This window comes from Lathamus discolor, chromosome W, assembly GCF_037157495.1.
Source record: "Lathamus discolor isolate bLatDis1 chromosome W, bLatDis1.hap1, whole genome shotgun sequence".
NCBI classification, from domain to species: Eukaryota; Metazoa; Chordata; class Aves; order Psittaciformes; family Psittacidae; genus Lathamus; species Lathamus discolor.
In genome coordinates this window covers 25,859,413-25,871,454 of record NC_088908.1, presented here as the reverse complement: position 1 = coordinate 25,871,454, position 12,042 = coordinate 25,859,413, and the positions used below count along the sequence as shown (strand labels likewise).

General features: G+C 40.6%; 1 protein-coding gene across 5 annotated transcripts in view; it reads left to right on the top strand.

Annotated features, from left to right (window-relative positions):
• LOC136004255 (vacuolar protein sorting-associated protein 35-like) overlaps positions 1-12,042 on the top strand; it is a 45,561-nt gene that overhangs the window by 21,329 nt on the left and 12,190 nt on the right. For all 5 annotated transcript variants that reach the window (XM_065660594.1, XM_065660598.1, XM_065660595.1 and 2 more), the window contains 3 exons: positions 9,049-9,262; positions 10,027-10,110; positions 10,564-10,673. In XM_065660594.1, coding sequence (XP_065516666.1) covers positions 9,049-9,262; positions 10,027-10,110; positions 10,564-10,673 — 408 coding nt within the window. The remainder of the gene's footprint in view (positions 1-9,048; positions 9,263-10,026; positions 10,111-10,563; positions 10,674-12,042) is intronic.

Below are 12,042 nucleotides of genomic sequence, written 5' to 3'. Positions count from 1 at the left end.
CAGGGATGGGGCAGCCACAGTTTATCTGGGCATCCTGTGCCAGTGCCTCACCACCCTCACAGGGAAGAATTTTTTAAAAATTGTTTTAAACAGAACATATGATTTGGAGAAGACTTCAGGAACAAACTCGCCAACAAAGTTTTCAAGTTGACAAGCAGGTATTCTTTATTGTGGCGCTGAGAGACACGGGGGACAGCTCCACCTAATGTGTGTCTCCCCAATTGCCACACAAGCCGTCCTTTTATAGTCACTGGGCATACATACATATTCATGAGGCTATGTATTGATTACATAACTTTCCAGAAAGTTCCCTGCATGCGTACAGAATTGTGGTGGTGGTCTCTGAGGGTCGTTTACTTCTTCCAACAATCTTCATCGCTTCTGGCAGCCTTTGAAGCACGCGCAGTAGATGCTCATACCAGTTTAATTGGTTCATTAGCACCAGAGACATAATAATCCTTCTGTCCTCCTACTTTTCAGTTAGTTTAACTATAGCCCATCCTGGACACCTGCCATTCCCAGATACTCCTTATCCCTGTGTCCTGTTCTTCTAGACAGTTTTTCTTAAAACTATGTCAACTACAACGATTTATCTGGTACAAGAATTTTTAGTATGTTCTCTAGCTGTACTCTATTTTTTTTCTATGTATCATGCAGCTCAGTAATTTTCCATTGCTACTGTTACAAAGCCATCAAACTTAACATTACTTAAAACTAATTCTAAAGGTTTATATATTCCATTTTCCGATTTTGTGCCCCACTTGTCTCAAATCCCCCCTTTTTCTGTCCTTTTGCAAATTCTTTTGCAACGTTTCATATATTACCATTACCATCAAAAGTCTTTTTGAAATAATTTCCCGTTTCTACTTGGTGCTTCATTTCATTCCTTTTCCAGTCTTCATAATTTATCATAGATCATTTACGACACCAGAGGGAACATTGTATCATACCACAAGTAATCAATATTAAAATAATCAACACCAATATTCCTGCAACCAGTTGCCTCAACCAGGAGAGATCAGGTAATCATGAAGTTAACTTTTTCCATATTTCTTCAAACCCCCAGGAGGTGTCATCCATGGCCATTTCATGAAATACCTTAGTTTGTTTCCAAATTTCCTCCAGATCTGTTTCAGTTCTGCCACTTTGGTCTATATAGGAACAACAACTTTCATTGATTATGGAACAAACCCCTCCTTGTGATGCCAATAACATGTCTAGAGCCATTCGGTTTTGTAATACCACCTTAGATAGGCTGGTTATCTCTTGTTGTTCTGCCTGGATTATATCAATGTTTTTACTTTCCATTTCCTCTATGGTTGCTGAGATATTTACAATTGCCTTCTCTAATTCACTTATTCCCAAAGATGGAATTAGCCCTCTTACAAAACTATGAAATGCAGTGTGCCGTCCAACAATAGGGTTAAACCCTCGCTTAATCCGTTTAGCAAAGCTTCTAATTGAGGTCCTGGAAGGATACCTGTCGATAATAGTGAAATTGGGTATTACAGCACCTAAGCTGCATGTCCCCTTCCAGTTGGGTGATAGAGTTTTAAAAGCGTTTTCTTCACATAACCAGTACCATCCTTTCCCTTTAGGAATGGGCCGCTACCGAACTACGATACCATCTATATTAATAGTATGATTGCAGTTTGAATGGTGACCTACATCTGTGGCATTTAAACAAACATGATTTCCTACCCTGGTTCTTGGTGTAATACATGTTTGTGCACAGGTGTAATATTTATTACCTGGATTAGGTAACTGTTCCAAATTTTAACCTTTCCTTCGAATACAGATTGCTAGTGTTCACCCACAAATTTGTCCATGAGACAGTGTTAGGAATTGGAACTCCAATTAGTGGGAGATCCAGGCTTTCTCCTGATTTAGGCAACTGTGCACACACCCAACAGTCACTACGATTAAAAACCTTAGTGACATTCTGCACTAATTTCAGGTATAAGTTCTGGTCCCAAGCTGGTACAACAGTTATCATATGAGTCCAAATTATGACCAACGCAATTTCATACGCAGGGGTCCTGAAGGTTTGGTCTGCCCTGTCTTCTCTGGCTCTGGTGCTTTCTTTACTCTTGAATAATGTATCCAAGCAGGTTGTTCCTTTATCTTCACTGCTGTAAAGGTGGTCAGTAATCTCTGGTACGGTCCGCTCCACTTCTCCTGTAGAGGATCTCCTGAAAAATTCTTAACATAAACCCAGTCTCCAGATCGGAAAGGGTGAATCGGATAATCCAAGCGTCTTGCTCTTGTCCCTACTATTCTCTTATTTATCTCTTCCAATTGTTTTCCCAGATTGATCAAAAACTGTTGGAGATAGCCTTCCCCCACTTCCTGAAGACTTTCTCCTTTAAACTGGGACTGATATGGTCTTCCATACAAAATCTCAAATGGGCTAACCTCTTCTTTCGACCGAGGTTTAGTTTGAATTCTTAATAGAGCCAGTGGTAACGCTTGGTACCAATATAAATTTGTTTCCTGACATATTTTACTAATCTGTTGTTTAATCAGATGGTTCATCTTTTCTACTTGCCCACTGGCCTGAGGCCTGTATGGAACATGTAGTTGCCAATCAATTTCTAATTTTTTGCTAATTTCTTGTAACAATTTTGCACTAAAGTGTGAACCCCGGTCAGAAGAAATTGCCGCTGGTACTCCAAAACGAGGTATTATTTCATTTAATAATGTTTTAATCGCCTGTCTTGCATTATTTTTCCTACAAGGGAATGCTTCTGGCCAGCCTGAAAAAGTATCCGTTAACACCAACAAATATCAATAACACCCTTTTCTTGGTAATTCAGAAAAATCTATTTGCCACTGCTGTCCCAGATAGCTTCCTCTCCCAATTGTCCCAATTTGATTTCTATTTTCAGTTTTAGGATTATTAGCTGACATTGTTTTGTCACTAATTGAACTACAGTATATAGATTCCTTCCTACAACTTGTTTGTCTAAATATTTATACAAAGAGTTGCTACCCCAATGAGTTTTATTATGTTCTTCCTGAACTAATTTCCAGTGTTGGTTATAGGGGATTACAATTCGCCCATCAGGTATTTGAGCCCCACCTTCTTTATTTTCCTGTCCTTTTAGATCTTGAATCAACTTTCTATCCTCTTTTGAATACCTAGGTTTAGATTTTTCAATTGTTAGTTTGCCATCAGGGATTAAGGACATAATTTGAGATTGTTCAGCTGCTCGTTTGGCTTCAAAATCAGCTATATTATTTCCAGTTTCCTGATCAGAGTCACCTTGCTGATGCCCTTCTACAGTACATAATAGCTACTTTCTCAGGTAGCTGAACAGCTTCCAGTAATTGTAGAATTTCTGTAGCATGTTTAATCTTTTTCCCTTGTGTGTTCAAAAGTCCTCGCTCTTTCCAGATAGCTCCATGTGTATGGATGGCACCAAATGCAATTTTAAAATCAGTCCAAATATTTATCCTTTTATCTTTAGCCAGTTCCGGGGCTCTCGTTAATGCTATTATTTCTGCCTTCTAGGCAGAGGTGTTCAAGGGTTAAAGGTTTAGCTTCCGTTACCTGTGATGTGGTGGTTACAGCATATCCTGCCTTTCGTTCACCATTTTTCATGAAGCTACTACCATCAGTAAACCAAGAATCAGCGTCTTCCAGAGGTTTTTCTTTCAAGTCTGGTTGGCTCGAATATACAGTCTCCATGGTGGCCAAACAGTCTTACGTTGGTGGTTTTGTCGGTCGTTCCTGCAAAAGGATGCTGGATTCCGAACGTTAGTGACCACAATTTCTATATCATCCTGTTCCACAAGGGTGGCCTGGTATTTTAAAAACAGCGAAGGAGATAAGCGGTGGGCTCCTTTCTGCTCCAGGACTGCTGATACCACATGGACACTGGCACAGTAATCTTTTGTCCCAAGGTGAATTTGCGAGCCTCTTCAATATTCATGACAACTGCTGCCTCAGCCTTTAGGCACCCGGGCCATCCTTAGCTCGCTTCATCCAGTTGTTTTGAAAAATACGCCACTGCCCTTCTGTATGGTCCTATTTTCTGAGCAAGGACCCCCAAAGCTATTCCTTGTTCTTCGTAGGACTATAGCCAAAAGGATTTAGTCACATCCGGAAGTCACAGGGCTGCAGCTCTCATTAGCTCTGTTTTTAAATTTCTAAAAGCCCACTCTGCTGTATCAGTCCTTTCTAAAGAGGGAGGGGTTCCTTTCAACAGTTCATATAGTGGTCTTACCAGAACACCATAATCATGGATCCATAGTCTGCACCATCCAGTTATTCTGAGGAATGTCCGGATCTCCTTGATGGTCGACGGTCATGGAGTCTGACAAATGGCTTCCTTTCTAGCAGCTCCAAGTTCTCTCTGTCCTCCTGCTATTTCATATCCTAGGTAGGAAACTCAGGTTTGGGTTAGTTGGACCTTTTGTTTGGATAGCCAATAACCATTCAGTCCCAGAAAATTTAATAATTCTACCGCCCACTGGATACATTTTTTCCTTTGTTTTTGTAGCAATTAATAGGTCATCCACATATTGTAACGGAGTCCCCGTCTGAGTAGGTGTCTTCCATGATCCTAGTTCTCATGCTAGCTGATTTCCATGAATTGCTGGACTTTTTTTAAACCCTTTAGGTAATACTGTCAATGTTAATTGAGTTTCCCTTCCTGTGTCAGGATTTTCCCATTCAAAAGCAAATAAATTTTGGCTTTCTTTGGCCAATGGCAAGCAAAAGAAAGCGTCCTTTAATTCCGGGATGGCAAACCATTTCTGATTTAATTTTATTTTGGTCAATAAAGTATATGGATTAGCCACCACAGGGTGAATGTCTTCTACTATTTTATTTATTGCCCTTAAATCTTGAACTAGGCTATAGCTTTTCCCATCTGCTTTCTTTACTGATAAAATGGCGGTGTTATATTCTGATTCACATTCCACTAATAAACCATATCTTAAAAATTTATTAATTATTCCTTTAATTCCCCTTCTATCTTGTATTCTTAAAGGATACTGTTTTATTCAAACTGGGCTGGCCCCCCTTTTTATTTCTATTTTAATAGGCAAAGCATTCTTTGCCTTGCCTGGAATTTCCGATGCCCAAACTCCTGGATGAACCTGATTGAGGATTTCTTCTACTTCAGGTGAATTGGACTTCTCGATTTCCTGTTGAATTAACGACGCACTCATAGCTTCAATTAATTGGTCCTCTTTTACTTTTAGTTCTATTTCACCTCTTTTGAAAGTTATGATCACCTCCAAATGTTCTAATAAATCTCTTCCCAATAATGATTTGGGTGAATTTGTCATATATAGAAATTTGTGTACCCCAGTTTGTTTTCCTATTTTATATTTTAACGGTTTTAGAAAGAATGCTTTTTCCTGATGGCTGGTAGCTCCCACAACCATTACAGACTCTTTTCCTTTTAGTGTCAAATCTTGATTCAGAACCGAATAAGTTGCCCCAGTATCTGTAAGAAATTCCACTTCTTTTTCTGTGGCCCCTAGCTTGATTTTAAGCAGTGGATCCGCTAGGGTAGATTCCCCAGGTCCCCATCAATCTAATTCCAATTCAGTGGTCAGTTGAGTTTGCTGTTTTCTCTGTGGACGTTCCCACTTCCAGTGTCCAAATCCTTTGCTGTTTGCACATTGATCCTGACTAAGGGGAGTTCTTCTATAGCCCCCCCCCCCCTGCCTCTCATTCCCATTCCTCGGCCACGACCTCTGCATCTCATGCCACTATATCCCTCATTCACTTGTCTCAATGCTGGCAATCGTAGCTGTTGTTACCTTTCCTAATTTCTTTTCTTTAACTTGTTCTCTATTCCTGTATACTTTCCAAGCCACTTCCAGTAACTTTTCCATGTCTCTTATTTCAGTCACAGATAACTTTTGAAGCTTTCGCCTTATATCCTCCGATGACTGCCCCACAAAGGAATTTGCAAGCTGTAATTTTCCTTCCTCTGAGGAAGGATCCAGTGTGGTGCATTTTCGCATAGCTTCTCTGAGCTTATCCAGAAACTCTGTGGGTGACTCCCTCGGCCCCTGTCTTATTTCAAACAGCACCAGCCAATTTACTGCTTTAGGAATAGCATTTTCAAGCCCATATTTAATCCAATTCTGATATCTTTTTAAAGATGCATAATCTTCATCATCATCATAATCCCAATTTGGAGCTGTAAGGGGAATATGATCTTCGGCCCTCCCCTCTATCGCCCCTGCAGTAATCTGAGCATTTACCCCGAGTACAAGCAGTTTTTATAACCAATTGTTTTTCTGTCTCTGTTAATGCATCCAGGATTACATCTATATCTTTCCAGTCAGGATCCTGGCTTTTTACCAGTATCTCAAATTTCTTTGCTACCCCTATAGGGTCATTTCAATACTCTTTTGCAATCTGCTTCCAATTATCCAAATCTCCTAAAGAAAAATTCACTTTTATTTTAGTACGTCCCTCCGGTCACATTGCTTCCCTCAGAGGGGCTTGCAGGACAGTCTTAGTTTTACTACGAATCCGGGCAGCAACAGGAGAGGAGGAAATTTGCTTTACACTTTGTTCTTGTTTTACACTTTGTTCTTGTTCCTCATCTGAATCAGAGGATTCCTCCTCAGTCAGAGGTGGTCTCTGATCTGGTACTTTTGGGGAAACATAATCCTCCATTCTATCTTCAACCCTGTTATCCTAAGCTTGTTTTTTAAGTTTCAAACAAATTTCCCCAATATCACAACCAGAACAACATCTTTCCAATCTATTCCCTGCTTGCTTCCTTTCTTTTTCTAAAGCCAAAATTAAAGGATCCAAAGGTGCTATATTAATTCCACATTCTTTCTGCCATTCTGGGTGATTTCGCAACGTGAAAAACATATCTGCATATATTACTTCATCCCGTTTTCCTTGCCGACAACATTAATTGCAACAATGTATTATAATTCAGAGTTCCATTTTTAGGCCATTTTTCCTGATCCTCCAGAGTGTAGTAAGGCCACCATTGGTTACAATATTTTATCAATGTTTTCTTATTTACTGAGCCCCCAGGAGACCCTCCCAGTTCTTTCCAATGTGCCAAAATGCACCCTAAAGGACTCTTTTTCATGATCTCCTCACTCTGCTGTTTTCCCATTATCAAGCTCTTACTCACACACACTAGGGATCCCACAGACACACTCCACGCAGTTACAACACTTGAAACGGATACAGAGACTAAAATTCTATCAAACAGACCACAATTAATAATACAGTTCACCGATACCAAAATCACAAGACCAAAATCAGCACTGTAACTCTGGGGGAAACGTTAACATTACTTTTATCTAGTCCAGAGCCCTGCATATGCTGTGTGGTCCCAGTGAGGGGACTTCTCTCCTATCAAGTCATGCTGCAGTGGTACCTTGCTTATGTTTGTGTGTTGCTTATTAACTGAAAAAGGTGAAAATAATCATCTTTTCAGTGATATCCAGTGATAGGACAAGGGGCAATGGGTGTAAACTGGAGCATAGGAAGTTCCACGTTAACATCAGGAAGAACTTCTTTACTGTAAGCGTGACAGAGCACTGGAACAGGTTGCCCAGGGGGGTTGTGGAGTCTCCTACACTGGAGATATTCAAGGCCCGCCTGGACAAGTTCCTGTGTGATGTACTGTAGGTTACCCTGCTCTTGCAGGGGGGTTGGACTAGATGATCTTTTGAGGTCCCTTCCAACCCTTGGGATTCTGTGTAACAAGCCGCAAAACAAATCGACCAGTAAGATTCAAAACCGTTTCCACAAGACACCCCCTGTGTCTTGCAGGACCCAAAACCACAAGAAGCCCCCTGCTTCTTGTGGGTGTATACCAAACAGACGCTAGCAGCCGGGTATGTGCCTTTACCTACGAGATTTCCTATCTCGATTTACGGAAGGCTTCCAAACCATGCGTACGCTTACCAAACCAAACCGAGATGCCCCCTGCACCTTACAGACTATATAAAAGAAAAGAATACCTTTTATGAAGATGGTCCTTGTCTGTTCCTGCAGTGATCCGAATTAGTTGAGGGGTCCCTCCGGGAAAAATTCCTGAGGGCCCTAGAGAGCCCTGTCCTCAGTGGGTCCTGCAGCCGAGCAGAGAGTGTCCCATCTGGGGTGCCAAATTGATTCAGAGAGATCTCCAGGAACAAACTCACCAACAAAGTTTTCAAGTTGACGAGCAGGTATTCTTTATTGCGGCGCCGAGAGACACAAGGGATAGCTCCACCTAATGTGTCTCCCTAATTGCCACATAAGCTGTCCTTTTATAGTCACTGGGCATACATACATATTCATGAGGCTATGTATTGATTACATAATTTTCCATAAAGTTCCCTGCGTGCTTACAGAATTGTGGTGGTGGTCTCTGAGGGTCGTTTACTTCTTCCAACAATCTTCATCACTTCTGGCAGCCTTTGAAGCATGCGCAGTAGATGCTCATACCTGTTTAATTGGTTCATTAGCACCAGAGACATAATAATCTTCCTGTCCTCCTACTTATCAGTTAGTTTAACTGTAGCCCATCCTGGACACCTTCCATTCCCAGATACTCCTTATCCTTGTGTCCTGTTCTTCTAGACTGTTTTTCTTAAAACTATGTCAACTACAACGATTTATCTTGTATGAGAATTCTCAGTATGTTCTCTAGCTGTACTCTATTTTTTCTCTATGTATCCTACACCTCAGTAATTTTCCATTGCTACTGTTACAAAGCCATCAAACTTAACATTACTTAAAACTGATTCTAAAGGTTTACATATTCCATTTTGTGATTTTGTGCCCCCCTTGTCTCACATATTAAAATTTTCTTTATGACTTTCTTTGGGCTTGAGATAAGTAGATCCGTCAAGTCTGTAGAGTTCTAACAGGTGTTTTGTCCATTAAGAATTCTCTTTCAGAACTAAGATTTCTCACAAGGGAGGGTATTAACCTTTCTTGTGAGCCCAGATGTCCCACTACACACTTCCCTACCCTCCTACCTTCTTAAAATTTGATGTTCACCAGATGAAAGGATGAATACCTCTGAGCTTTTCCTGTTCTTAACCTGTTCTCGATTGCAGTGAAGAAACCACTGGAGACATCAGTGATTCAATGGATTTTGTGCTGCTGAACTTTGCTGAGATGAACAAACTTTGGGTGCGAATGCAACACCAAGGTCATAGTCGGGACAGAGAGAAAAGGGAGCGAGAAAGACAGGAACTGAGAATCCTAGTGGGAACAAACCTGGTTCGCCTCAGTCAGTTAGAAGGTGTTAATGTAGAGCGATACAAGCAGGTAGGATGTCTGTCCATCCTTTTTGACTTTTTACCTTTTGCAAACGAAACCAGTTTGGGCTTTCATATAGGCAGCTTGAAGTGTTACAGCTATGTTAAAAGTTCAGTAATCCTGGTGCTTCTCAAACTCTTCATCTGAAGAAAAGTCCTGAATGCTAATAAAGCTGTACAATGTGTTGTGAGGCTGACGATGACTAATGCATTTTTCCTTTAAGCTTATGTGTAATGTTAACAAGAAACTTTAAACCAACTTATTCTGTAAGTAAAATGGGAATCCAAAAGGGAAGTTTTAAGGGATGTGTACACATACCAAGTTCTGTGATAGGATTGACAAGTTAAATGAAGCTATGCTTCCCAAAACATTCAAGAGAACTGTTACTGCATGAGATGATAGTCAAGCAAATACATTGTTTAGAAGTTTGTCCTTTGAAAGTTCTACCATATAGCTGCTGAAAATTATTTTAAGCAGTACTGCTGAGGCCCTAAGTAGTGGTATGTGCCAGCAAAGCTAGTAGCACTGACGTTCTAAATCAGAGCTTACAGATTGTACAGTGTATGAAAGGGACAAATGTCTGAGACCAGGAGGTTTTTATTTATTTTATTTTATTTTTTTTTTTTTCTTATCAGATTTCTCATCAGAAAACTTTTACATAAAGAAAAAGCTGAGAAATGTTAGAAATACTGCACTGCTTGGATTAAATGTGCAAGTGAATATAAACTTAGGAAGTAATTGTCAAATCACTGTAAGATTCTTTCCTATTCCAGATTGTTCTGTCTGGAATATTGGAGCAAGTTGTAAACTGTAGAGATGCTTTAGCTCAAGAATACCTCATGGAGTGCATCATACAGGTGAGCTGCTTAAATTCAATTGCAGTGATGGGACACAGGGATACTTACTCTATTTTTAGTCAGATTCAGGCTTTCACCTCTTCCTCATGAACTGGAAAACATCATCACTGGGACTCTTACCTAGTGCCTTGTCCCATATTTTTTTAATAAGTGGGCGGAGCGGAGATTTGATTTTGTACTTCTGCTGCAGAAGCTTGTAGGCATCTGAGCTGCAGTGCCTGCAGTATGAATTATAACAGATAGCTGGTCCCTCAAGTTACCCATTTGTCTTCTGCCTCTTGCTTCATGCATTTACCCAGTCATGGTCAGCTTGGGGAGCCCTGAAGTACTGGTGGACCTGTCTGTATTTACTATGTGGCTATCTGCTTTAGAATTACTCTGTTGCATTTTACTGCTGTGTAACAATGGGCAAATTCAGTTTGTAACTTGATGACTATTGATCTAAAACTTTAGGTTTTCCCAGATGAATTTCACCTCCAAACCCTGAACCTATTTCTCGGAGCCTGTGCTGAGCTGCACCAAAATGTGAATGTGAAAAATATAATTATTGCTTTAATTGACAGGTGAGTGACCAAGGGTGTGAAAACTGGCTCAAAATTAGGTTTGTGTTGTGCACAAGGAGATGATAATTCTTCCAGCATTTGAAAGCTTTCCATTTTTGATATTGTGTAATTTCACTGTTTGTGTCTTTCCATCAGCTGTGATTAAGACTGTGAAGAACATTATAGCTTCTGCCCTCTGGACTCTGCTTTTACAGCTTCCTATAAAACCTGCTTTAAGGACTGATTAAAATTTGTGAACAGATTAAGCCACAAAGCAACCTATTTAGTATCAACCAATTTAATGTTTCTGAGCTAAAGTGGCAGCAGTGTTCTCACTTGGAGTACTGGGTGCAGTTCTGGTGTCCTCAACATAAAAAGGACATGGAACTGTTGGAACAAGTCCAGAGGAGGGCCATGAGGATGATCAGGGGACTGGAGCACCTACTGTATGAAGACAGGCTGAGAAAGTTGGGTCTGTTCAGACTGGAGAAGAGAAGGCTGCATGGAGACCTCATAGGCCCCCTTCAGATACTGGAAGGCTGCTACAAGGATGCTGGGGAGGGACTCTTCATTAGGGACTGTAGTGATAGGACAAGGGGTAATGAGTTAAAACTTAAACAGGGGAAGTTTAGATTGGATATAAGGAAGAAGTTATTTACAGTAAGGGTGGTGAGGCACTGGAATGGGTTGCCCAGGGAAGTTGTGAATGCTCTGTCCCTGGCAGTGTTCAAGGCCAGGTTGGACAGAGCCTTGGGTGACATGATTTAGTGGGAGGTGCCCCTGCCCTTGGCAGGGGGGTTGGAACTAGATGATCTTAAGGTCCTTTCCAACCCTAGCTATTCTATGATTCTATGATAGCCATGTTGGTCATAAGTACTTCTTGAAACCCTGAAAATCCTCATGGCTAAATCGTAGAACAAGGATGCTTTACCTTGCAGTTTTGATCAGAGAACCTAACACTTCTTCAGAAAAGAGGTAGTAGGAAATAGAGCTACCTTCTTAATTTCTTAGTTTACCACTAACTTCCTGCCTGTTCTCCCAAAAGTGTTTTTCCTGTAGAGATACAGCTTAAAACTGCTTGCACTGTATTCAAATATGGAGGAGGAATCATAGAATCATTTAGTTTGGAAAAGACCTTTAAGATCTAACTTGAAGTTTTGGTTTGTATCCTGAAAGGAAACAACACAGATTATCAGTGAGTGCCTGTACTTTCTTACTGCAGAAAGGAAGTGCACTTTCCTGGCTTTTTGAAGCTTCAGAAAAGCTTTGTCCTTGCATTTGCACACAAGCATGTGTACCTTTGTATTTGGTCCATGTATCAATGTATGGACTTCAGTCACTGTAGGGATCTTGAGTCCTACTTTCTACAATGAGTATGTTTGTTGTGGTT